Source organism: Amia ocellicauda, chromosome 5 (genome assembly GCF_036373705.1).
Source record: "Amia ocellicauda isolate fAmiCal2 chromosome 5, fAmiCal2.hap1, whole genome shotgun sequence".
NCBI classification, from domain to species: Eukaryota; Metazoa; Chordata; class Actinopteri; order Amiiformes; family Amiidae; genus Amia; species Amia ocellicauda.
The window spans coordinates 24,464,028-24,491,603 of NC_089854.1; the positions used below are offsets into that span (position 1 = coordinate 24,464,028).

Sequence of the window (27,576 nt, forward strand, 5' to 3'; positions counted from 1 at the left end):
CCCCTCCAACCTGCTTGCGAGAGTTTCTTGATTTTGCCATCTTCGTGAGGGTTGGCCATTTTGTGTTGATGAATCATTATAAATAAGGTTGGATAAAGGTTTTTGGGAGAATTGTGCAAAGGCCTTCATCCAGTAATGGAGGTCCAAAGACTGAAACACACGATGATGGTGAGGGCAAGAATATTGAACATGATCGATTTTTCAAATTGCTTTGCATGGGGTCAAGAGCTTGTTAACGAACACTGGTATCCCTGTGATTCACAAACCCCGCTCTGTGAGACTCCTGCAGTGAAGCTCTTCCACTTGAGACGCACAGCCACTCAAAAACAACCACAAAAAAGTAAAGATTTCCAAAGCAGACTGATTCAGCATCACATCCTGCTTTGGTTGGGAACAAAGGCAATTTTAGAACATAGATCATCCTCCGAGATAAGTAAACAGACTTCGTCATGGGCTGTATTTTGAATTCTCCTCTTTTTAGCTTTGCCTTTGTACCGTACGTATGCATGTCTAAGTGCCTGAGAATTTGGAGAGTTTTATGCCTATAAAAGCAAACCCATCATCTGCTGCGCTTGAGTGAATCTGTACTCCCCATGCGTAAAAAACGTGCCCCAGAATCCAAGTAGAGCCAAGTAATGAAAAATCAGGATTTCGAGACATTCTAAATGATTGTTGTGAATATTAAAAAAAAAATCAATTCTGTTCCATTTTCTTTCGGGTCTGATTTTATAGTTCAGGTAAAAGGTTTAGTTGGAGCTTTTACTGATATCTTTCTGTGTAAGATGCTTCTTAGATTCCAAATAAATCCAGAAAGCGTTTTTTTGTGATGTGTTTTGTTGATTATTTTTGCTATTCCAGTTGTAGCTGACAATAAAGCCTTTATATTTTCTCTGGACACCATATAAGGGCATACAGAGTCCTATACAAACATATATGAGGACTATACACTTGTTTGCATTCTGTCACAGCCCAGCCTTTCTAAAGGAGAGATGGCGTTCCTTACTAGAGAGCGGATTACTGTCACAGTAGACATGTATTATCCTCAGCAGTGATGTCAGCTCCTCTCCTCCCCAGCATGGCTCCAACTTGGATCCTGGGCAACAGCAACACTCAGCTGTTTCAGAGACATAAGATGTGTTAGAGTGGCACCTAGTGGAGTTGTGTGGTAGTAGAAGTCTAATTGGTCCGGCCACTGAGCCAAGCCTGTGAGAAGAATTTCAAGGTCACCAGAGCAAAGTACTCCAGTGATTTGGAGTGGGCAGGGTGAGGCTACTGTTGCAGGCAGCTTTGTTTAAGAGCCTTCATACTGAGTTCATTGACTCCACATGCTGAACTGGACCTCAGGCGAGGAACTGAAATAGTTTGAGAGTAGCAGCTTTGACAAGAACATGCGCCGGCCTTTCCAAACTCTTTCAGAGCCATGTTGGTGTGTGGGTGCTCATGTCACAGACGAATTAGGAGAATTCAAACAGGCGTCTATGTCATAACAGACTTATCCTAAATGTCATGCTGAAACCCCACTATATCTCACTCCTCTTACTCTCTCTCTCTCTCTCTCTCTCTCCCCCCCCCCCAGGTACCAGATCCCCTCTCTGGACCGCTCCCACGCCGGCTTCTACCGCTGTATAGTCCGGAACCGGGTGGGCGCTCTCATGCAGCGGAGGACAGAAGTACAGGTGGCCTGTGAGTATCCAAGCTGACTCTGTCTGTGCAGCGCCGGCCAGCTGATCGCATCACAACACTCCCTGTGCATCGATACCGATTTTCAATGGATACATTAACTGAAAACCATCACAGCTGTTCCAGCAAACCAATTCACCGGTCAAAAAGTGATCAATGTTTTTTTTCCTTTTTTTATACGAAGCAGCTGTTGTTTTCATGTCTAGTTGCTTTCTCTTAATGTGCTCATCCAAATTGACCGGTTTTTGTTTCCTGTTATTACAATTCTATACATCCTTTAAAGTAGTTCAGGAGAAAGAGGATATTGTCATGGGATATGGCCTTGTTTCTCTCCCAATTCATTGTGCTCTTATATACTTCTTAATATGTCCCACAAAAAAATGATATTCGTTGTGCCATGGGATCTCATATAGTCTACTTTCCCCCAAAGCAATCCCCCTTAACCTGCTGTGTGTAGCTCTCCATAAAGAATTTCTATATGTGCAGGATGAGTATAAAACTGAGCTTTTTGCATCTCTGACAATATCAGACTTGTGATATTCCCCATGTGAGCGAGTGGGGCTGATCTCAGCATCTGCCCAGACCCTGTTTCCACCCAAAAACCCAATCAGGGGCTGGGCTCGGGAACCTAGGAGGCTGCCCTTAGTAATGAGTATCCGGCCCGACCAGATGTTTGCTCAAATCTTTGGAAGAGCACAAGGCCAGTCGTCTTTCAGAGCTCGTTCTTCTTCATCTAATGGTGGGCACTGATGCCAACTCGCCTCTTCCTGAAGGCCCTCAGCCAAGACCTGTATTTCTGGGAATGAATCGAGTCCTGGGCTGAGATTCTAATTGGCTTATTAGTGTACAGCGGTGGGCCAATGGGGACCCTTTAAAGCACTTTTTTTTTCTTCCTCTGGCGATCCTTCCTAAGATCACTGTAGAAAACTAGGAGAGCAATTAATTTACAAAGCTAAATTAAATTGAAGATCAGCAGGAACTTAAAGTAATAATAATAACATTTATAATATTTTAAAAATCATTAAGCCGCACTGCAGCAATTAGGACTAGGAAAGAGACCACGTTGAAAGAAGACGCTCAGTCGGGGAGATGAGTGAACAGCCCAGAAAGAGCGAGATCAAAGAAGGAGGATTTCAGTGAGGTTTTTTTTATGCCTTTTGAATAATGTTATTGTTTATTGTATTCTGGAAAGAAAGAAACAAGGTGAACCCTGCAACGAAAGGCACAGAAACAAATCTCGAATCTCGTTTCAAAGACAAATATGAGACTTTTAGTTGGGGTATGAATTTTATTTGTAATTAATTTGTTTGAGGGATTATTCATACGTTCTGAGTTAATATTTCCTTGATGTGTGTTATGATGATTATGAGTTTGTTTTAACAATTGAACATTTACAGTCTCTATCCTGAATCTTTTTTGGGAATGGATCATTGTGAGACTCCAATAAAGCGCACGCTCCCTATTCTTGTTTTATTGATGGTTGCTGAACTTGTGGCAACCTGAGCTGTCTGGTTGGTGATATATTTGGCGTTGGGGTGTGGCAGTGGGCAGTGTAAGGGTAATACAGGGTTCACCCCCTCCCCTGCCTTCAATCTCCCACCACCCCTTCACAACATGGCTTAATTGAGTAGGTAATGAGAAATTAAAAAGAGTACACCGCTAATGACATACGATAATGGGGAGAGTCATTAACGATCCTGTCCCTGTTTTAATTACTGTGGTTAAAAGTGGTCAATTAGGAAGGGCTGCTTTTTCTTTTTCTTTTTTTCCAGACTTGTGAGAATTTGTGTGATTGGTTGTTGGTTACAGGAAATCTTGTGTCTGTGAGAATAACACTGTATCAGTCCAGATCTAACAACATGGCATTGGTCAGTGTGTGGTTGTGGTTGTGTTGCTGGAAGTGTCATGTTTGGTTGACCAGATTGTTAAACCCTCATACAGGCCAGCCAAAACTCTGCTGAGCATCATGGGATTGCTTCATGGTTGTTCAGGTTCAGGCCAACTGGGTTCAGCTTCATTAAACCCTCAGTAAACTCTGGTTTCTTTTATTAAACTATGCCCAACCACCTCAGCCACCCCTACAACCACTTTCCTAATCAGGCGAGGCCCTGAAATCAGTAGGAATATATCCAGTCAAGGCTGAGATGTATTTCCTAGTCAATAAACAGGAATACCTAAAGCCTGTCTCATCTCCCTCAGCTCTCAGAAGATATAAGCCACAGTGCAGGGACTGTTCTGCAATGTTTTGCCATTAACGGCTTCAACTCATTATGTCAAATCCTCACTATAATTAAATCTGTAGCCGGAGAATTTGCAGTTATTAACTGCAGACAAGAGGAGAACAGGTTGTGCTGAAGCAGTTGTTTTCTGTGTCAGATAGGATCAAACCCGCCCCTTCCTCGGAGGGCCACATCTCGCTCCTTCTGGCTCTGTTTCCTAAGCGTTGTGACACTTTGTTGTACAGAAATGCAGGTGCTTTGCTATAATGATATTTACAACACCGAATACACAATACATAGCTAAATTAATATATACATAAAACTGAAATCAGCAGGTACAAGAATACATCAATGAGTCAAAGTGAAAAACTGTCCTCAGGAAACAAAGGTTTTGCATGTGATTCATTCCAGTCATGAGCTGTGGCAAACTGAATAAGTCTGCGAACATCCAAATGAATAAACGAGTTAGTTCTCGCATTACACGGCGAGATTGAGATCTTTCGTAGATATATGTAAATAAAAATAACTTTTCCCAATCTGTCTTCTGTATAATAACCTGTGCCAATGAGCCATGCCTGTTAATCACAGGGTGAAGATCACAGTGATAAATATGCTTAGGGCGCGTCAGTGACAGGTCTGATGGCAGAAGGGCATAAAGTATCATAAGACATTTTATAAACGGCATCACTGTAGTCAAAAATAGGAAGAGCAGACATTTGGACCGTCATGTACGTGGCTCAACGTGACTTATTACTACAGAGGAAAACAAGTCTAGTGTGAACTTTAGAATGTAATTTATCGATATGAGTTTTAGAAGTTAAGGCACTCTCCAGGCAAATACCAAGATATTTATAGCAATGTCTTGAAGAGGCTGTGAAATGTCTGGGAATTAGTTTTAGGTGTTCCCAAAATGTCAAGTGTCTGTGGTGAGGCCCTCAATATTATGTCTCCTCCTTCTCTCTCTTTCTCTCTCACACACACACACACAGTCATGGGCAACTTTGAGGACGGGGAGCGCTCCCAGTCGATATCGCAGGGGGAGGGTGCCGTCATTCCCGCCCCTCGGATCCGCAGTTTCCCCCAGCCGCAGGTCACCTGGTTCAGAGACGGACGGAAGATCCCACCCAGCAGCCGTATGTAAGTGTCTCCGTGTGTGTGTGTGTGTGTGTGAGTGTGTGTGTTGAGTTCAATCACCTACCTTTCAGTGTGTCTGAATATTGGAGAGAGATTCTGCTACTGTTTCTTTTTTTCCTCTTCCACTTACAGAAAAACCAGAGCAAATCGAGTGCCTATTGCAGGAGAGTGAAACTGGTCAACAGCACTTTTGATATATTTGTGGCATTTGCTGGTTAAATCAGGTTGAGCTCAAAACCCTTGCTTTGCTGTTTGTTAACTGTGACCTCTTTTGATCAAGGGCTTTAATTGCTTTTTACAAAGTCACCATTCATCCACGTTGTGCTAAAAGCTTAGTGTACATCTTTGAGGAACAGATAAACCCACAATGTTTTTAAAACATAATAAATAATACCCTGGAATTGGTTAATTAGTATATTAGTTGTTCTGTTGAAGTGTGTTTCCTCTCTCGGTGGTGTTGTAGAACATCTATGACACATGTGAGCTCTTGGTATGGAGACGCTCTGCTGGGGGCCGCCGTGTGGGCAGTGCCGGGGCTGTGTGATGTGTTGAGAGGGTACCGAGTGACGGTGTCTAAAAGGACAACACGGGTCTCTCAGGGGACTTGGGGAATCCCTGAAGAAAGAGCCCAGTAATTATTTTGCCACCACTGCTCCCGTCTCCTGTAATGCTCCATAAAGGGCATATTAAATGGCTTTCTCTGGGCTCAGTTTTACTCCTCTTATCGCAGCCATTAGAGTGCATTAATATTCATCTGGAGAGGTTAGACAGCAGACCTGGCTCTGAAAGCTTTGCCGAGCCGTAGAGTTCACGTCACAATTCAACAAGCAGGGCAGATGAGTGGGCAGTGGGTGTCATGGGCAGCTTGTGGTCTAGAAGTTCAAAAACGCTACATGTCAGCCTATCTCCATTAGCTTTTCACATGCCAGGCATTGCAATTTACCTCAAGCTCCTACAGAATGTTTTAGCTGCAGTTCCATCACTGCTTGCTCAGAAATTACTTCCAACTTAACCAGGAGTGGAAGAGTTACCTAACATACTGTATAAATGTGGCGACTCCTGCTCACTGGTAGGACACAGAGCATCTTAAACATGTAACCTTGAGTTCACATGTGAGCATTGTAGGGCCATCAGATCAGTTTCTTCCCACTTGGACAACCCACTCCATGGACCCTGCATTAACACCAATCCTAGAAATTGACATTTAATCTTTGTTTCTGGAGTTGGAAGAAAGAGTTCTTCATCGTACTGTTCGCAGGAGTAGTAGCAGCATTTGCGGTTGAGTAACTAGCCATTGCTGTACTGCCCAAGGTGTGTCTGAACATTGAAACAGGTTTTTAAATCACTGTGACTGCATTCTTTGCTTTTGTAAAGTAGTGTTATTGGGACATGTATCTCTGTAACTGTAACCCAGATATACTGTTGCCAAATGGATACTATTTTCCTGTTTTTGATATTGTTTAATGGGAGGCTTCTACCAGGCTTGTCACGATATAAGTATAATTTACAGCCACATGGGGAGAGAATATTTTGTACCCCCTACTCTTTTGTGTTTATCCTGATTTGAAGTAGGCAAAAAAATAAGGTATATATGTATTAATTTCAGGAAAATATGCAAAGACACCAATGTCATTTAGCCTGGGCTGGAAGAGGAATGACATTTTCTTAAAGTGATATCGTGTGACCGTGAAGCTGTCACTTTGCAATAAGCGACGGCTGGCATGTGGGACTTTATAACTTGTCAGGTTTCTGTCGGAAACAGTTGGTAACCATACTGCTGAATTCTCATCTGCACCTGCGAAACCAAATAAATAAATAAATAAAAACACTACGGCAGAGCATTGTTTTCAAGGACGTGTGTGTGTGTGTGTGTGTGTGTGTGTGTGTGTATCATAAATAAAGGAGGTAGTGGTTTTTTTTTCTGCTCTGTGCATTAAGGTGCGAAAAGAGACAAGGAATCGTGGTTAAAAAGATAAAATTGAACATCTGAATCCTCGGGGGCCGTCTCGATTTCAATTTGGAATCTTCTCTGAAAGGAAAGTGTGCAGGAGTGTGTGTTTTTATTATCCATCCGAGTGCTTTATCAGGGCCACGCAGCAGGATGCCGATTCACAGTCTCTGGAAGATTAAATATTTATGACCGTTCAGTCTGCGGCCGTCTCTGGGCTCGCTGCTCCCTCTCTCGCTCTGTTCTACATGTGAGCGCCGGATCGCTCGGCCTATTCCCTCTGCGCGGAGGCTGGGGGTAATCAGTCTAGTGATATTTACACAGCGCAGCACCGTTAACCAAGTGCGCCGCTTGACAAAGACCGTTCTTTGGAGCTGTGCGGGAAGATCGAGGAAGCGATGTGGCTTTCACACACACACACACACAGTCTGTTTTCTTGTCGAGCGCCAAGCAGGGGTGTTTTGGAGGTGATTGCTGTTATCGGGTCACTTACAGACTCCGCAGACTTCGTGTCTCCTAATATTCGTTGTGTCCAATCACTTGCATAACAAACAGTTGTAGGTTATGCCTCTGGTCGACTATTAAAAGCTATCACATGACATTATTTCCCGCACAGTCTTTGATTTTAAAGGCAACTTGATACCGTCAACATTTCCACAGGGGGTTGGTTGCTGAAAAGCGAGTGATTAAGCCCCATTTCCTCTTATGCCTTCATGTTTTGTTGGCCGATCACAGAGGGGCTGTAGGCACAGACTGGCGATAGCTCGTTGGTATTCACTAAGCCGGGAATGCAGATGGGAATTAAGTGGTTACTTCAGCTCTTGCTCTTCCTTTATTGAATCTGAATATAATTGAAAACCTTTTTGGGGTTGTTTCTGTTGTTTGTTTCTTTACTTTTTACCTAATGAAGTTAATAATCCACACCAGCAAAAGATTCCCCTCCAAATTGCTTCTCTAAACAGATTTGCATTGAGCTAACAGATCCAATTGCCCCCCGTCTCAGCTGTGCGTTGGTTGAGGTCTGGGTTTGCATTTGCTGCCACTCGCTTCGTTCAGTCGGTTGTGTGTCGCTCCCTGTGTTGAACTGAGGAGCTCCGTGCTGGATTTCTCCTCTTCAAATCACCTTAAGTATAATCACCGCAATCGACCATTTGGCAAATGTTCAATTAACGTGCAACCTGTACCGTTTTGTCCTTGTCATTTAATTATGGATTCTCTTTTACTCTCCGGCCTAAACAGCTATTCTTCTTTTTTCCCCCTTCCCTGACTAAATTTTTCATGATACAGACCAGAGCTGTTTCTCAACCAGTCATTGTTGTGGCTACTCGAGTTTTAATATATTTACCAACAATTATTCATTTCTGCTAATCCAGTGCAAAGTGTCACATCAGACCATCCACAAATGTTCTTGATTCACCGCTCTACCACTCGCCTGATTAAGTGTCAACTTGACCTCTTTAAACACCTCAAGCACCTTGAGTTCCCACAATGCAAATCAAAGCAAAGTGGAAGCTGCAGAAAGGGGAAAAAACTGAAGGACATCCGTATAACCCTGCCCTGCTATGCCTTCAGTTTATTCTCTTAACGAGGTATTCGTTATAAACCAAGTGCAGGAGACATCGGTTCTCCTCTGCCCTGCTTGGGTTGAGATACTTTCTTCTGCCAATAAGCCAGTTCGAACCTGTGAACCCTCTTCCCCCTGAAGGCCAGTGTTCAAGTGCCTGATCCTCGGGCAGCTCATTTTTCTTTGAGTAATGGGGTCCCGGGCATTGGAGAAACGTGCCGGATTGAAGAATAGCCCTGAAGCTGAGGAGCACACTCGGGCGTTGGGAGAGACACCTAGAAATGATTTCTGTTCCCTGAAGTGCCTTTCATTTTGAAATGTTATTCATAAACTCATTCAATTTTACACCTATCTCAGAAACCGTATAAGCAAACCTAGGCCTAGTTTTGCCCCGTCGTTCAGTAACTCTTTCCATTTAATTTGACTTAACCAAACAAACCCAGCAATTTTAAACAAGCTTATCGTGATTTGGCTTTGGACTCCCAAACCAAAGGGTTTAGGTGTTAAAGTTGAGCTCAGCCTTGGATTTAAGCTTGCAATAACCATTTTATTGCGGAGCTAGGACTTTTCCAGATCCCTGCCCACTGCCCTCCTCCTCCCCGTGAGACGCATCACGGCTGTGCGTGTCGCCTGTGTTCCTCCGCCAGGGGATTAGTCTTGTTTCTTATCGTCGGCTTACAGAACCGCGTGGCCGTCGGTGAGGAGCTGCGCCACACTCGCTAATCCTGCCTTCCCACCCAGTCAATATCTCTCCCTCTGATTTTGGTAATTTCTCAGCTCCTTGGTTTGACAAATCCCAACACAAAACTGAGTGTGTTTAAAAGTCATTAGTGGTAATTCCCTGGCGCCATGCTAGGCCGGGCACACTCAGAGAGGAGGAGCGCAGGAGATGCACTCCAAGTTCTTTACCATTTGTTTTGGAAAAACTTCCTCCCCTCTTCCGTCTTGCCTCTCAAAGCCCTTAAGCGCTAAGCATCCAGGTTATGATCTGCTCTCGAGCGCCAGGAGACGGATACATCAAGGCAGAGCTTTGCGAGATTCATTCCTCCACGTGTCAATCAAAAGAAAGTGCACTTGGGGGTTCATTCATATTTGATTGGGAGCTGTTTGTCAACTGCAAACTTTACCTCCTACTCCTCTCGCAGCCAACCACAGGATGTGCTTCTGATAACTGTAAGTTGTGTTCAAAGTCTATCTGCAGTCATTGCTTCACTTCAAGGCTTTCCAGCATCGTAGCACACATGTTGCCACCGAAGTGTGAGAGACACGCACAGCAACGCAGGGTTAAATTTGATCAACCTGACGGAAAGGCATGACTTTCAGAGTTGCTGAATAAACCTACTGTGAGTCATGGTGTGCGGAAAAAAAGCTGCAAAGGACTTTTGTGCAGACTGTTAAAGGCATCCTGTTAACAGTGCAGCTTATTAGCAGCCGTGGTCTGTGTAAATGGAGGGGGAAATAAACGATGTAGTCTATTTTGGGGAGATCTCAGGAATCACCAGGGATTAACTTACCGGCCAAAGATCGAGAGCCTCCACCACAAGCTCCTGTTATTGAAGTCAATCTATTATTTATCAGAGTGTCCTTATGTCATATTTGTAGATGTATCATCATTTATTTATGATGGAACATAATCTAAAGAATTGCAGACATAAAGGGGGTTGCACAGCCCCCTCTGTAGGAGATAGATAGCGATGCTGACCGGCAGAAGCCAGGATATTTGTATTTCTAAATGACATATATTTAGTAGACTTCAATATAAACACACACATGCATACTGACAAGTCATGGGACTCTTCAATAACTCCATCCTCCGCGTAGGACATGACCTTTGGTAAAACCCAGACAGGCTTGTTCCATTACTCTTTGTAATACAGTGGAGATATAAATAAATATATATACAGCAGTGTGGGGAGCAAGGGTGTTGGCATACACAGCAGATCTGAAATTATCGATAGCCTTTGCTTGCATTATCAAACATGGGATCAATAGTTAAGTTTAAAAGCATTGACATGCCGAGTTACTATAGATGCTCTGAGCCGCTTCTCTGACTGTCTGCAAATTCATGTTCCCCCCTTTCAGTGGGAGCAAAACATTATTTTTTATGAGTGGCTGCTGCATGAAAAGTCTCGTTGTAATCAGCCCAAATCTGTTTCTTAATCTCCTATGATTACTGCTGTGATGACCAATAAACAGGCCTTAATCTGATAAATCCCTCCGTACCAGCACTGATGCTTAAATTGTTTAAGATAACCACAGAGCCCTGGCAGTAAGGGACTGGGTTTTAGGTCACAAAAGCAAATGGCACAAAATTGCAATACAGTTGTTTCCAGAGAGGGCCTACAGTGTATGTGTGTGAGAGAGTTTTATGTGCGTGAGAGAGAGAAAGCGAGAGAGAGAGAGAGAGTGTGTGTTTGTGTGTGTGTGTATGAGTGTAAGACAGAGAGAGAGTGAGTTGCATTCATTTAATGTTAAGTTGATGTGTACACTGTAGCGCACCACCCTGTTCTGCATAACGCAGCCAGCGGAGCCGTTGTCGGGTGATTGATATTCTCTTAGCAGGCTGAGTTGCCTCAGATTTGCATTTCATTTCCTGTAGGAGCCTCGAAAAGTGGCTGGAGCACCCGCTCGGAACGTGCAATCGAACTCCAAATTGTTAAACACACACTAATAATAACAACTCATTGATTGTGAACAGCCAGTCCCTGATATTGACATGCTGTTCCGTGCCGCCCTGTTCCGCCCCGGTGCAAATCAGGAGCCATGAGGTCAGCTGGGGGGGTGGGGGATCACCTGGAGAAGTTTTCTGAATGCAGCTGTGAAGGTTGAATAAGTGCTGGATAATGCTGGATAATGTGGGTGTTCAAAATGAGACATGGGTCTTGTAGGTGTGAGATAATCTGTGAAGCGCAGGTAAAGATTTTGCATGGTATTTGCATGTGCAAAACATCTGGTGGATGGGTTTTTACAACAGAATGAAAACCTTCAGATTTCCTAGGCTTATCAGGGCCTTAGAGCGATAATACTACAGAATGTTTTCACAAAAAAGGCCATTCTGGGTAGATAAAGATGCCTTTTGCCCACTCTATCCTTCTCTTTTTCTCTCCCTCTCTCTCTCCAGAGCCATCACTCTGGACAACACACTGGTCATCCTGTCCACAGTGGCGCCAGACGCCGGCCGCTACTATGTGCAGGCCGTCAACGACAAAAATGGAGAGAACAAGACCAGCCAGCCCATCACCCTCTCTGTCGACAGTGAGTCCAATGTTTGCTCTGATCTCATCTTAGGGCACGAACATTCACTACCTCAACTATTTTACTGTGACATAAGATGGGAAAGTAATGTTTTAATCTTATGTTTCAGTTCATAAGAACTCTCTTTGTCACCTTTTGTTTTGTATTTTAAGAGTTACCTCAGTATAGTTACACTTTTCTGAATGAAAAATGTTCTTACCCCTAAAACATCTTGATTCCATCTCAGGTTGTCACTTTATCAGGCAATGGACTCTTGTCTTAATTGGAGATGTTAAGATGCTCCTATCTTGTTGTCTCATGTTGTGTGTCCTTCTGCGGTCCATCTCTCCACACAAAACAATTATATATATTATATATATATATATATATATATATATATATAGAGAGAGAGAGAGAGAGAGAGAGAGAGAGAGAGAGAGAGAGAATACGAATTAAGTGGCAGTGTCTCAGATTTTCATGCTCTTAAATTAGGATTTTTTTTCACTTATCTACACACCATACGTATTTTTTAATATTTTTTAAGGGTGTAGACTTTCTGTAGGCACTGTGTATATATATATATATATATATATATATAGCATCAGCTCTTAAACCTAATTGTTTTGAGGTGACTGGCACACACACTAATGCTTTTATCTCTTGGCTATCAATCAGCTATGACCATAATGCATTCTGTGCCTTGCCATGACCCATTTGGTTTCTGTTCCAATTTTATCTAAGTAGAATATAAATCCAGTGCAAAGAGTGCCATATCTTCAAAGTCATGCTTTTAGGAAATTGTTTTCCACTGCGCTGTAACAATATACATCTCCTCCACCAATCCGTTTGCCAATCAGTTCAAAGAATGTTCCATTTAAAGTCTTTAGTTGCTAAGCGCACCACATCTGTGGAGTCATTACCAGCAGCTGGCTTCTATTAGACTTGTCCTCCACCACTTTCCAGTTAGCACACTGTTCGCAAGTGGAGACATAAATCTCTTCAGAAAAGGCTCGGTGCAGTTGTCCGTTTGAGGAACTGCAGCTGTTGCTAAAGATTCTGGGCTTGTAACATGCAGACTGGTGCGCGGCCACCGTCCAAACCTCATCAAGCCGGCAACGGCATAATATTTTACACCGAGAAATCCGGAGAAGATAAATGGGTGCCTCCTACAAGCCCCAGCAGCCCGGAGAAGCAGCAGTCCCAGTGTAATCTGCAGTCCATCTCTGAGCTCCCAGGCCCTGACACGTTGATTCAGAGCTCTGGGATTTATTCAGCCTCAGCAGGCAGGAAGGCCTGATTGCACACAGGCATTTTTCCAGTTAAAGAGCATTGGTAGAGGCTGGGGGGGGGGGGGTGAGGGAGGGCATCACAAATCTGCTTACCCAGGCGACAAATGGCCTTTTAATACAGTGTAGTTCCCCGTAACCCTTTTCAAGGTGAGTCCCCCCCGCCATCCCGTTTCCCTACCTTGGACGGGCAGAGCGCTGCACCGTGTGTGTGTGGAAGCCATTCATTAGAGGCAGACACCTCTGATTTGCTTGGCGATAATTGAATTGCTTATTATTTTGTTCATTGGAAGAGATTTATTCAGGTTTGTGTCCTTTGGTTGGACAGGGTGCCACACAATAGGTTGCGTCCTTCCTATCTACACACACAAACACACACACACTGGCACACTGACTTGCTCCGATAAACCAAGGATATATATCAAGCCAGACAAGAGTTTAAGTTGCAGGTGCTTCTAGTTTGTCCTTCTTGAAAAAAGTTATAGAACCCGCTTGTAATTTAATTTAACCCAATGCAGATTCACTTGTTAGCCACAGTGTTAGCATTGAGCACAATGGATTAAACAGCACATAGTGTTAGTGCTGCTCTGAAATGCTTAGTCCTGCCCAGTACCTTGTCCAGTTGCTAAGACGGAGCTGGTTTGCTTAATGAATTGCTCCATCCAGGCCAGTAATGCACTAAATGAGTCATGTCTCCTGTCTGAACAAGGGCTGACCCAGACAGATGTTTTTGCATTTAAGTGGCTTTACTTCTTCAAGATAACTGGGAACAAGCTTGGTCCTGGTGGTTAACTCTGCATTAGACGGGTAGCAGCTTTTGGCCAATTTGTCTTGTTCGGTTTACAGTGTCTGCTGCATGTTGATTTTCTGTCTATCCTCCACCACAACCGGTTGATCGGGACAGGGGAAGTATTTGCATGGAGCGCTGATCCGGGAGACTCTTATTTGCCAACATGTTTCGACGTGAATTCATTGTGACAGGCCCCTGAAAAAATCATAAAAAGAGCTTAGAGTGTGTTTAGACTGGGAATAAACGCTAAACCTCGAGAGTATTGAAAAGCATATCAGAATGAATTCAGCAGATTAAAAAAATTAAACTGATTTAACAGTGCGCCGCTTGTGTCCCCTGCTCAGGTCATGAGTTATTCATGGGTTATTCTGAATTAATCTGTTTAATTAATCAATCTTTTATATTTATATATAGAGAGAGAGAGCTGCTTCATGCTGTATCAAGCTATCATGTTCAGCCTACAGGTTATAAAGCCAGTTGAGCCACAGCGCACTGTGTATAGAGACAGTGAAAGGTGACTCTTGTCTGCTGTGTTTGCAGGGCCTGCAATTTCCTTCCATCCCTGCCTCTCTCTCTCTCTCTCTCTCTCTCTCTCTCTCTCTGATGCTCACCGGTGGGCTGTCATGTCAACGGGAAATTTATTAGAAAGCCCAAGCCAGGACACAGTGCACGGAGGTGTGAGCGAGATAGTGAAAACAGCTGGGCATCTGAGCAGAAGAGCAGAGAGACTCTCAGAGGGATGAGGCTGTGACACAGTGATTTTTCTCCTCTGGGCTAAACAGAGCCCCTCCCTGCCTCCTTGCGTTCTACCTGTTGTCCCACCTGAGCGTCATACAGTTGGGTGTTTTTGTGGTGTATTGAGAAGGAGTTGCTGCCAGGTGGGGGAGAGGAATCACTGTCCGAACTTAATAGTCATGGACTACTAGATTTTATTTTAGGTCAAGCCTAGACTAGTGCTACTCAAAGTCTGTGAAAGCAGTCATTAGTGATGTGATGTCAGGCATGTGTACGTGATTAAAAAGTACTAGATGTTCTGGATAGAATCCCCTCACCGTCTCTCTCTCTCTCTCTCAGCGTTGTGATTATGCAGATGCCATGACCTTTTCAAATGCCCGCTGTAGGTGATAGAGAGTAGGCTGGCGGACGAGGTGAGGGCCATGGTGTGAGAGAGAGGTCGCCGGGGGCAGGAGGCAGGATGTGTCTCTGTCACCGCGGGCTGCCTGAAATGAGACCCCTATTATCTGACGGGGACATTTGCCCCCCCATGCTGTGGGTGGGGTGTCTTCATGAAGTTCATCCTGATTCCCTACGCAGTCTGTTCTTCCCGAAGACCAATGTGTGGCAATTAACAGATTTTACTGCTCGGTGTCTGTTGAGCGCTGCAGCAGCATGGGGGGGGGCATCAGCCTGAGTGTGAAAGCATGGCCGCCTTCAAAACCGCCTACAGCTCACACTGAATTTGCATAATGGATAAGGAATACAGACCTCTTGTATAAATAGACCAGAAACCTCAGAACTGACATATGTAGCTCTTTTATAAAATTAGGATAACCTTTCATTTCTTATCCCAATCCTTATCCTGGTAAACTTTCGTCTCAGTTCCCACGAATCTCTTTACTGACACTTTATTGCCAAAACAAATTATTCCCACCATTCTTCTTGTGTGCCTTGCGGCCGATCAGAAACTAACTTTCCGACAATGGCACCGTGCCAGTAGCCCTTATTCCATCGACATGCTGTCCTATAGTGTTCCTCCAGATTCAAGGACTTGTATTCTTCTGAAGACCACTTGCTTTGTTTTTCTGCTCCGTGTGTAGGTGTTTTAAGTTCACTGTGGTTCAGACATCATTGTTACATTGGTGCTTTGAAATTTGCTCTGTGGAAAATTACAGCTTTCAACAGGGGAAATTGCAACAGGTTTTAAGAGTCTGCCCCCCATCAGGGATCGCATGGAGTGATGAGATGCACTGGCTCCCCCTGCTGGCTGACAGGGAACATGCTGCAATACAGAAGAGTCGATCAAATACCACCAGGCCTGCTTGGGTGTATTTGTAGATCTCACTCTGCATTTCTAATCTTGGGTGGTATGGTGTGGTGTTTGTCTTGCAGGAATAATCATTTACTGGAAGGAAAAGGGAAATAAGTCAACTGGTTTACAGTTTTACTGTTTCGGAAAGTTTACAAACAAGAAAAAGATATTCAGTCCAGCATGCTCTTTTGGTAGCTTCTAACTCAATAGGACTATCTGTAGATCTGCGCTTCTGCATCGGTGAATACAAGCTGTTTATATTTCCTCCTCTCTGTGTAGACGTGGGGGGCCCTGCAGACCCCATCGCCCCGACGATCATCATCCCCCCCCGAAACACCAGTGTCGTGTCCGGGACCTCGGAGGTGACCATGGAATGTGTCGCCAACGCCAGGTAAGAAGCCCCTCAAACCCGGGATCTTCTGCACCTCAGAACCATCAAGAACTATGGGAGTAGAGAATAGAGCCCTGTGGACTGTGCCTTGGGGAAAGGGACAGGCAGCGTCTGACCATGCCATGACCTCTCTCCCCCCCTGTGCCTGTAGGCCGCTCATTAAACTGAGCATCACATGGCGGAAGGACGGCGTCCTGGTCACCAGCGGCCTGAGCGACTTCAACCGCCGCCTGACTGTGCTGAGCCCCGCGGTCAGCGACTCCGGATTCTACGAGTGCGAGGCCGTCCTGCGCAGCAGCAGCGTCCCCTCCGTCAGTGCCGGGGCCTACCTGCACGTGTTAGGTACGTCTTAAGCATGTTTCTTTCCCCGGTGAATTTCTGTGTTGTTAACTTACGCTATTCAACATAATGAATGACCCTCGCTTTCAAAATCAGCAGTTTTGTATACGCTAAATATTGCAATTTCCTTCCAATGTGCCTTTCCACATTGGGTTCCCTGTCCCCTCCTCTCTTCCCAGAACCCCCTCAGTTTGTGAAGGAGCCAGAGAGACACATCACTGCGGAGATGGAGAAAGTGGTGGACATACCCTGCCAGGCAAGAGGTGAGGACTGATCCGTCTGTAGACATGACAACACCCCCGCACACTAATAGTCTGGGCGAGAGATCGCGTTACACATTATGCTTGTTTCCCCTCAGCTCTGCAGCAAAGCCAGTGGCTTATCTGGAGAACCTCATCTTTTTCTGTTTTGTATGCAACACAAAACCATGATGTTTTACTGCCGCTTTAAGGCATTTTGTGCTGTTTTTTCGGGATGTGTTTCATTATGACAGTAAGCCATGATTTAAGTTAAAAACAACAAAGATATCAGCAAGAGATATTCAAATGTGAACTACTAAACTTTAAATACAATCTCCTTGCCTCTTGAGGTGAATACAAGTAGACACAGCTGTAGCTCTCAGAGCGATAGTGGAGGCAGGCTGTCTCTGCATCTTCAGGGACACAATATGGTTTGGTGCTGCGAGGAGGAAAAACAAGCGTGTGTGTTGTGCATGAGTCTCTAATTTATCTACCTGGATAGTTAATGGTTCTTTTCTTAGAGAGAAGGACAGTCTAGCAGAGTCTGACCTCATGGCTTATGGTGTTTCTGCAGGTGTCCCCCAACCTGACATCGTGTGGTACAAGGACGCGGTTCCCATCAGCCCAGTGAAGACTCCCCGGTATCGTGTGCTGGTCGGCGGCAGCCTGCAGGTCAACGGCCTCCTGCCAGACGACACCGGGATGTTCCAGTGCTTCGCTCGCAACCGGGCAGGCGAGGTCCAGACCAACACCTACCTCGCCGTCACAAGTACGCCCCACACACGCTTTATTTCCTAGACCACACAGCTATCAGTGGAGGATGATGTTAACTTCCTACACAAACAGTCATAGGAGCTTCCAGCTGACATCTCATACTCCTGCCAGAGGTATTTATGAGAAGAATAGTCCGTGTTGAAGGCCTTCGATGAATAACCCATCTTTTAAGCGATGTCTCTTCTTATCGTCATTAAAGCTCATGTTATCTACCCACAATAGCGAGGGCCACCTTCACAGTGGGAAAGACTAGACTGGAGTTAGAGGTTATCATTGGCACAGGATGAGGCTTTCCTGGTTTATTTTTGATTCCTATTCAGCTGATGATGGCCTTGGTAGGATTGTGGTTAATTGTTATTCAGCGCATGGCCTGACATCTGCTGGCTGATCTCTCCAAGGTATTGCCCCCAACATCACGGCCGGCCCCTCCGACAGCACGGTGATCGACGGCATGTCTGTGATCCTGCACTGCGAGACCTCTGGAGCCCCCCGGCCAGCCATCACCTGGCAGAAAGGTGAGCGTCACAGGCAGACGCACGTTTGTCCCTGAAATCTTCTGGTCTCCTATCAGATTCTTTTTTGTTGTTGTTGCTTTCTTTAAATCTTATTTCTCTCTGATCTTATTGATGCCGATGGCGTTTTCCACTTCCCCCCCTTCAGGCGAGCGGATCCTGGCCAGCGGCTCAGTGCAGCTGCCCCGCTTCACGCTGCTGGAGTCAGGCAGTCTGCTCATCAGCCCTTCCCACATCTCGGACGCCGGCATGTACACCTGCATGGCCAGCAACTCGCGGGGCATCGATGAGGCCTCCGCCGACCTCATCGTCTTGGGTAAGAATCCAAAGGGAGATGTGTGAGGAAAGCTCAGAGCCCAGCAGTACATTGAGTCATTTTCAATTACAGCAGTAGGCCACTTCCAAAGGCGGGGGTAGTGTGGTGGTCACTTCACGTAGAGCTGTAATTTTCAAAAACAATCTGGAAGGGTGACATCAACACGTCAAGGCCTTGGCCTAAACATACATCGTTTCAGATTCGACAAGTATGGTCTGTCAGAGTCAGAGTGCAATGATGTCGACTCCCTCTCCTACTGCACCCACCAGCCTGACAATAGGTTCTCACAGAAGTCTGGAGTTTCTCCTTGGGTAGCAGCTGCTCACAACACATCATGTCACTTTCTTTTTCTGCATCTTAATCTTTGTTCTCTGGATCATCTGTAATTACCTGCATATTCTCACAAACCACCTTAGTTTTTTCATTTGATAACAGCACAGCTAGTTTATCCTAATTCAGGAACTACATCCTACGGTTTTAATTATAGTTATACAGGGATACAAGTTATTTTCCCAAAGCTTCAGCTTTTTATTGAACAAAGTCACGTTTTTTCCCTTGGGCTCTTAACCATTAAATTAAATGTGATTACTGTAATGATGTTTTGCTTTATTAGGAGAAGTCAATCTTTAGAGAAATTATATGCTCTCAAAACTGTATGGACTGTGTGGTTCTGTGGATTCTGTCGGACTCAAGTGCTTAGAGAGTTTGGATAGTGCAGAATGTTAGGGTATATTGTCAAAAGTGTAGAATTGAGCACAAGGGCAGTGATGTTCAGACTGTACAATGCACTAGTTAGAGCTCATCTGGATACTGTGTGCAGTTCTGGGCTCCACACTTCAAGAAAGATATCGCTGCTCTAGAGGCAGTTCAGAGGAGAGCAACCAGACTTATTCCAGGTCTGAAGGGAATGTCCTACTGAGAGACTGAGGGAACTGAACCTTTTCACCCTGGAACAGAGGAGACTACATGGGGACTTGATTCAAGTCTTCAAAATCATGAAAGGCATCGACCATCAAACCAGAGGAGCTTTTCCAGATCAGCAGAGACACACGCACCCGGGGACACAAATGGAAATTGGGCTTCAAGACATTCAACACAGAAAACAGGAGACACTTCTTCACACAGAGAGTTGTCACAATCTCAACAAACTCCCCAGCGATGTGGCTGAAGCTGAACATTTGGGAACATTTAAAAATAGACTGGATAGTATCCTTGGATCACTTTTCCCTCCTCTTGTTTGTAAAATTTTCTTATGTTCTTATGTCTTTAATACCCTCTTACTCTCCTTTTCAGCCCGAACCCGGATCACGAGCCCTCCACAGGACCAGAGTGTTATCAAGGGGACCAAAGCCACCTTGTCATGCGGTGTCACCCATGACCCCAGTGTTACTGTCAGGTACAGCAAAAACACAACCAAGAGTACATGTCGTAGGAATGCTGATGTTATCCAAACTTGAAAGTATCAAACTACTTTAATCACTATAAGCACTTTCAGCTGCTGTCCAGAAATGTACTAATGCTCAAATGACCCGAATCAACTTTCAACAGTTTGTTTGTCTGTGACATAAACTTCAGATCCTGGCCAATCTATATTTAAGGTCTCTCTGACGCATACCCACGCTCTTTTAACGTTTGTATTCCATCTGCCTTTGTGGGTGTCGGGGATAGGCTTTTCTGTCTTGTCGTGATTACATCAAATGCAGAAGTTTATTTATAACAGGGACATTTTTGCAACTGATTAGATGCAAATTGTTAAGTGCCAGGGTAATATTTACCAACAGGTCTTCCATTTGAGAAGACGGTAAATATATTAAGTGACATTTAGATGTGGCTGCAATTAATTAGTGGCGGTAGACAAAGGGAGCAATCAGGCGCTCCCACGTGGGACCTGTGTGTGGTGGTGACTGTACGGTGTTTGTGTGTGTGCGTAGGTATGTGTGGGAGAAAGGCGCCTCCGTCATCAATCCCGAGTCCATCTCCCGCATCCTCCTGGACCCGGACGGCACCCTGCACATCTCTCAGACCTGGTCCGGGGACATCGGCACGTACACCTGCCACGTCACCTCCGTGGGGGGCAACGACTCACGCAGTGCCCACCTCCGAGTCAGGTCAGTCTGCCTTTCTTTCTGTCTGAAGGCCTGGCTCTCTCATCCTCTCCTTCACATTCTCCCCTTTCTGCTCCGTCTCACTTTCACATTCATCCGTCTCCTGTCTCTCCTATTGTCTTGCCCAGACAGCTCTTCCCCTCTCCTTGAACACACTTGCATTCACGTCATCCTCGGCTGCGCTGCTGCCCTCCCTTTCCCTCTCATTGTCTCTCTCCTTCAACCCCCTCAACAACCTTGCATACTTTCACACTCTCTCTCCAACCAGTCTCCTATGTCTTCTACTTTCTCACAGCACTCCATATCAGAGATTTCTGCACTCTCTCTCTCTCATTTATTCTCTCTGTATCGCTCTCCTTTCTCTCTCACAGGCAGCTCCCCCATTCCCCAGAAAACCCTGTGGCAATACTGAGCTCAACAGAGAAGAGAGCCATCAACCTCACCTGGGCCAAACCTTTTGATGGGAACAGCCCCCTGATCCGCTACATCCTGGAGGTGTCTGAGAACAGTGGGTATCTGAGGGGACTCTGACAGTTGGGGAGGGGCCTAGAAATCTAAAAACAGGGCAAAAATGTTTTATTGGATGGGGTGTGTGGCTTACAACATTGGAAGGAGACAGGGGAGGGGCTTATAGCATTAAGAAGAATGGGGAGGGGCTTGGGTTAATTAGAGCAGGCAGTGTTAGGGGCTTTGAACTATTAAGAAACACATGCTCCAGGTGTCCTCCTTGTCCGTATGTCTGTCTTAGATGCCCCCTGGACTGTACTGCTGGCAAACATTGAACCCGAGTCCACTGCAGTGACAGTCAGCGGCCTCATCCCAGCCCGCTCCTATCAGTTCCGGATCTGTGCCGTCAACGATGTGGGAAAAGGACAATTCAGCAAAGAGACCGACCGGTAAGCTGACCACACCCATAAGCCCTGGATATGCCATCGCCGCTAACGACGTTCCCTTTCTGTAAAGCCTGGCCAGACATGTGTGACATGAGCGCAGGTCTGAGGAAGAGCACCTTTTCCTTTTTTTTTCGTGGACACAAATCAATGACCTGACTCATGCCTCTCTTCCTACAAGACACAACCTTCAAGATGAGACGTGGAAATTATGTAGGGCCTGAATCCCCATTGATTATCATGACAGGGATCCCCGTTCATTAAAAAAATAGGAATGTATTAATTTTCCACCCTCATTTCTCTCTTCTGTCATTAAGATCCCCAGACACAATGGAAATGGACTCTGGATGTCATAACCCATTCCACGTTTTCACCGCCCTTCATTTTCACACTGTAATTTATTCTCCCAAAAAATTTGCCTGTCTCCTATAACGTCTGCCATCTCAGATCTTCTTGAGTTGATTCGGCATACAGAGGTATTATCTACTTGATTTGTAGGGCTGTGCTCAAACACACTTGGCTGCTTTCTCTCAGTGCTTTTCTGTTCCACTACTGTCTTGAAACATGAGTCACATAGGTGGAAAATATAGGCTTGATTGTAACCTGAGTGAGTCATACCTACAAATGAACTCAAATCCCTGACATGCCGCACTGCTTGCTGCTGCTTTATATCCCACATGAGTTCAGAACAAAGCTCAGCACTCTCACAGCGATACCGGTTCAACTCCAATCTCCTAAAGATGCTGTTAATTTGTTGTCATTTTATTTTATACAGAGAGAATTTATCTGCCTTTGTACCAAAATATAATTTGCACGATATATACAAATACCATCAATTTATTATATATATATAAAAATGTGAAAAATAAAACTGCATTGTATTGAATTGTATAATCATTTTTTTTCTAGCGAATCGATACACTAATGGAAATCTCTGATTACTGATTTTGTTACAACGCAACCCATGTTTTAGCACCGAGGTGTAAGTAAATACAGCTCACCAAATCTCTCTGCGTCTTTCTCCCCCACCCTCCCTGCAGGCTGTCTCTACCGGAGGAGCCTCCAAGTGCCCCCCCGCAGAATGTCATTGCCAGCGGACGCACCAACCAGTCCATCATGATCCAGTGGCAGCCTCCACCCGAGAGCCACCAAAATGGCATCCTCCGTGGCTACTTTATCCGGTAATGTGGGAAGAATTCAGTACTGTATGTACAACGCTGAGGTTGTTGAGTACCAAGTACTCAAGTTTACTTCAGCAGCAGAAGTCATTGTGGGGCACTGGAAAAAAAAGATCAGTATACCTGGAGATGTTTCTTACAGGCTTCCAGGTGCATCAGTCTCTCATGCTGTACCCCTCTGTGTTTTAGGTACTGCCTGGCAGGCCTGCCCGTGGGCTACCAGTTTAAAAACATCACCAACCCTGACGTCACAAACCTCCTCCTGGAGGACCTCATCATTTGGACCAACTATGAGATCGAGGTGGCGGCGTATAACGGGGCAGGGCTGGGGGTCTACAGCCACACAGTGACTGAGTGGACTCTGCAGGGAGGTAATGTGGCTCTTCTGTCATCTCTGCTTTTCATCATGACAGGATGGAATCTGCTTTTCAAAAACACCCCCCACATGAATCCCAAATCAAGACACCTTACTTTCCTTTCTTATGGGTAACTTCTACACAAAAGAGTGCATTCTGGGATGACTGCTCAAGCTGTGGTTTAATCGCAAGTTTGAAATCGTTCACTGCAGGTGAAAATGTTATCCCTTCCTGCCGTGTGAACGGAAAATGTTAGGAAGAAGAATGATCTTTTACTTCATAGTTACAGAGTTGGCAGGTATTTTCCTTATGAGTTACGAATGTTGCAGCCGAGCTTTAAAATTCACCCGGTAGGTGTGAGACTAAGCTTATCGGCGCCTGGCGATCCATCACGCCGAGAGCAGGGAGAGGTCGATACTGTTCTTACCTGCCTTGGCCTCAACTGATCAATGAAATCAATCTTGTTATCAGTGTATGTGTGAGAGAGCGCATGCTGCAGTCGCTGCTCATCGTTTGTATCCCGAGAGGGTGCAAGGTGAGCAAAATGGACAGTGCCCCTGAGGATTAATGCAATCCTTTATAAAAGTCAACTAAACGCTTTGTGTTTTGTGCTTGTGTTGGCAGTGCCCACGGTGGCCCCGGGAAACGTCCTGGCCAAGGCAGTAAACTCCACCACCATCCACTTCACCTGGAAAGCCCCTAGCCCCCAGTTCATCAATGGCATCAATCAGGGCTACAAGGTCAGTTCCAGTCAAAACCTGACCCCCCAAATCCTCTTCTGCTGTTAAGTCATCCTCTAGTGGTTTTATAGGAAGTTGCAGGCTGATGTCATCAGAGTCGGGAAGACAGATCACCTACATGTAGAATTTGAACACCTACATTCAGGAATAAATAGGTGTAAATAAAGAAGGTTTTTAATATACATAATAAGCCATACAGTACTCATAAAAGCCTCATAATAAACTGTGCAGGAGAATAAGGGCGAGTCCGAAAGTTGGTCCTTCACCCTGTACCTCTCGGAGGGAGGTTAAATCCCTTCCCCTTGCCGAGGAAAACCCAGTGCAGGAGAATTGAGCGCAATAGTGGGCACCTGGCTTTCTGGATTTGCATGCCTTTCACATTCCCTAGCTGACTGTGCCAATAAATCATTCTCTCCCAAGCTGAAAGTTTCTGCTGTGGAGAAAAACAACACAGTTGCCAGGGGAGTAATTAACTAAATGCTTAATTGCCAATTCAGTGTTTTAACTTCCATTTTCAATATGTTTGCAATTATTCTGAGTTAGCGCTGAGTTATCCCGCCACTCTTAAATACATATTATTTCTTCGCAGACAGGTCCTAGAGGAGCAATTTTAATTTTTGAGCCTCCGCCTGCACAGCTCTCCATATGACGAGACAAAACCACATTAACTTTCCTGACAATGGCTGCAAATGGCCCTGGAACTTATTTTAATTAACAACCAATAAAACCACCATTTCTGTTTTTTTTTTTTCCCCATGGTGCACAGTAACAGGCCACTAGTTGACACAGTTGAAAGAGAGTAGCAGGTTTTGTGAAGTACCTCAACAATGAGATCATCTCTTTCCCTCTGCCCCCCCCATCCCTCAGCTGTTGGCATGGGAACCAGGTCAGGAGGAGGAGGTCACTGTGGTGACGGTGAGGCCCAATTTCCAGGATACCGTCCATGTAGGATACATCACGAGCCTGAAGAAGTTCACTGAGTATTTCACCTCGGTGCTGTGCTTCACAACTCCCGGCGATGGCCCCCGCAGTCCCCCCAGTGGCCTTCGCACCCACGAGGACAGTGAGTGTCACCCCCCCACCCCCCAAGCTGCAGTGCCTAAATGATCCGGTCACATATACATATTGGTGACTACATTTTCTGTTAAAGGGCAACCAGGTGGTGAAATTCATTTCCAACACAATTTGTTTTCTCATTTTTGCACTCAAAACTGAAGGACCCTTTGTGTGACGTGTGTCTCAGTAGCCTGTGTTGTTTTTTGTCTCCAGTTCCCGGTGCTGTGGGTCACCTGAGCTTCACCGAGATCCTGGACACGTCTCTCAAAGTGAGCTGGCGAGAGCCCCACGAAAAGAATGGCATCCTCACAGGTATGCCACGCACCAGCCCAACTGTAACGCCTGCCTAACGTTTCACTATTCAGCTTGTGTCTTTATACTGGTGGGGAACAGTTTAAAGCTCTCTCTTGATTGACACAAACAAGGTTGACATATCCTATGCCGGCTCTGAAGTGTTTTACTGTCAAGGCTGCCCTGCTTTTCTGAGCACAGACCCCTGCTGGAGTTTCATTGCTGTGAGCCCAGTTCTGCCAAATCCAGTTATGTTAGGAATCACAACCCTGAACTGTGTGTGTGACTTAATGTACATGTCTCAAATACACATTCTCCCGTGTTTGTATCCCCACAGAGATTAATGGCATCCTTGTCTTCGAGCGTTTGATTGCAGTCACTGTGATTTCATTTACTTTAAACTTGATTAGTTGTTGTGCTCCGGTGCCGCATGCCACATACAGAGTGTGACATTCTCCAGCACCTCGAGTAGGTCTACAATTTAAATTATTTGCTTAGTTCATCGATTGATTCATCGATTGTCTCTTTCATACGCAGGGTACCGCATCTCCTGGGAGGAGTACAACCGCACCAACACGCGTGTCACCCACTACCTGCCCAACGTCACGCTGGAGTACCGCGTCACTGGCCTCACTGCGCTCACCACATACACTATAGAGGTGGCCGCCATGACCTCCAAAGGCCAGGGCCAGCTTTCTTCCTCCACCATCTCCTCCGGTGTCCCCCCAGGTGAGTGTAGCCTTGTTCCACTTATTATTACAGCACGGAGCTGGAGTGTTGCATGTAGGTAATTCCCTGGCAACATAATATTGTTAGAAAATGAAGAGGATGAAGTTGCTAGTGTCTGTCATTTTAAAGGAACGTTTAAGGAAAGATGAAGTGTTGAAAGTAACATGTCTGGCGACCACTGGAGACAGCATCCGTTTGAGCTGCTGACAATGTAGTGTCATCTGCCATGGAATTGGCCTACATAATTTCCAAGCCTCAGATAATACACGTCACTCAACTAATTATATTTGCCACACTGTCACATTGTTGAAGCAGAGAAGCCCCTTGTGCAGATTAAGTTATTAATGAGGCAACATTTTGAAAGGCACGGGGGACGAATGTGTTTGGAACAGAATTGAAGAATCACAGACATTTGTTTCCATTTTTCCACAGTGCCCCATTCACCCCATTTTACTGCATTCATGACACTCTGTTGAGCTGATGAAAGGGAAAGGGTCAACTGTACAAAAGTCTTATACATTTGCAGACTATGTTGGGGTGTATATTGAGACTTCTTGTTGCTTTTAGCATTTGCCATGCTAATATATCGAGAGAAAGATTGTCCACTGTGGGTAGAAAATGGGCAGACCATCTTATTTTATTCATTAGTTTACTATGGCATGAATAGTTTGGCCATAGTGAAAGCTAAGAATCAAAGTGTGCAGAGTTTAAACCACTGCTCACAGCTTCAACACATCCATAATCTCTTCCACAAAATCGGAGGAGAGGAGAAGCTTTGAGACAAAAATAAGTGGAGCTTTAGTCTTTCAGCATGACAAATAACAATGCAAGCAGAAGCAACAGAGAACAGACAGATAATTGCCGAGGTTGTGAATTTCCCTAGCCCGGGGTTGCTTGTAATTAGTGATTCTTTTAACAACATGCCATCTACCACTTGTGTGCTTTCTGTTTTGTTTCCTCTTTGTTTGTTTTTTCTCCCCACACGCTGAATGTATTGTTAGCTGTTTGCTTTTGCTCTTCAGTTGTTCCAGGTAACGAGCTCACTTCTACCATAAACGTTTCAGAAGTAGTTTAGGAGTAGACTGATAGACCAGACTGTCCCAGCAGGATGTATGTGTACGTGATCCGAGGCCGATCCCCAGTAGTCTCCGGTTCTCGATAGATAATGAGTCTTGTCACCTTGTGTAGAGATCCCTCCCTCCCATTTACAGCAGAAACGTCTTTAGAGTATGATGTGGGTTGAGTGACCAAGTACTTTCATTAGGAATGGAGCTGCAGTACTAGGACTGGTCGCTAGAGAGCACTACAGCACAATAATCAAACAGGACTCACCACTCATGGCTTAAGTATATCTGGGGCATTCAAAGTCTTTGTTCGGTATTGCTGAACTTTTCAGCTTCACGTTTGACACCAAAATAAGCGATTTTGACTGTGCTAATTAATAGGCTGAAGTATGTTTCAGATGGAGTCCTGTAATCGCAACGTGTGCATGCCCAAATTCTCGGCTTGATCAAAATCGGAGCCTTAATAGGATATCTGGTATCCATCTGCCACGCTGCAGTCTCTCTGGCTTTGAGGTTTGGCACCGTGTCACTGAGCGCTGATGTGATTTGAATGTGAGAGATGGAGGATGCAGATAGAGTCAGAGGCCGCCGAATGGATGTTGCTAGGAGATACTTGGTCACTATGAACTGGAATCCCGTTTTTAAATCCATGCCTTCAGGAATTTTACCGAGTGCGGTTGTGAGCTGTTTTTTGTTAGGTTGTTTTGTTTTT

At 45.1% G+C, this 27,576-nt stretch overlaps 1 protein-coding gene across 6 annotated transcripts in view; it reads left to right on the forward strand.

The window, feature by feature from the left end:
- sdk2b (sidekick cell adhesion molecule 2b) overlaps window positions 1-27,576 on the forward strand; it is a 200,540-nt gene that overhangs the window by 140,930 nt on the left and 32,034 nt on the right. For all 6 annotated transcript variants that reach the window (XM_066704459.1, XM_066704460.1, XM_066704461.1 and 3 more), the window contains exons 3-21: window positions 1,577-1,683; window positions 4,889-5,036; window positions 11,667-11,800; window positions 16,164-16,275; window positions 16,427-16,617; window positions 16,794-16,877; window positions 17,428-17,622; window positions 18,026-18,142; window positions 18,288-18,455; window positions 19,749-19,851; window positions 20,387-20,563; window positions 20,932-21,068; window positions 21,309-21,456; window positions 22,491-22,631; window positions 22,818-22,999; window positions 23,609-23,724; window positions 24,592-24,787; window positions 24,994-25,092; window positions 25,609-25,800. In XM_066704459.1, the coding sequence (XP_066560556.1) occupies window positions 1,577-1,683; window positions 4,889-5,036; window positions 11,667-11,800; window positions 16,164-16,275; window positions 16,427-16,617; window positions 16,794-16,877; window positions 17,428-17,622; window positions 18,026-18,142; window positions 18,288-18,455; window positions 19,749-19,851; window positions 20,387-20,563; window positions 20,932-21,068; window positions 21,309-21,456; window positions 22,491-22,631; window positions 22,818-22,999; window positions 23,609-23,724; window positions 24,592-24,787; window positions 24,994-25,092; window positions 25,609-25,800 (2,747 nt within the window). The remainder of the gene's footprint in view (window positions 1-1,576; window positions 1,684-4,888; window positions 5,037-11,666; window positions 11,801-16,163; window positions 16,276-16,426; window positions 16,618-16,793; window positions 16,878-17,427; window positions 17,623-18,025; window positions 18,143-18,287; window positions 18,456-19,748; window positions 19,852-20,386; window positions 20,564-20,931; window positions 21,069-21,308; window positions 21,457-22,490; window positions 22,632-22,817; window positions 23,000-23,608; window positions 23,725-24,591; window positions 24,788-24,993; window positions 25,093-25,608; window positions 25,801-27,576) is intronic.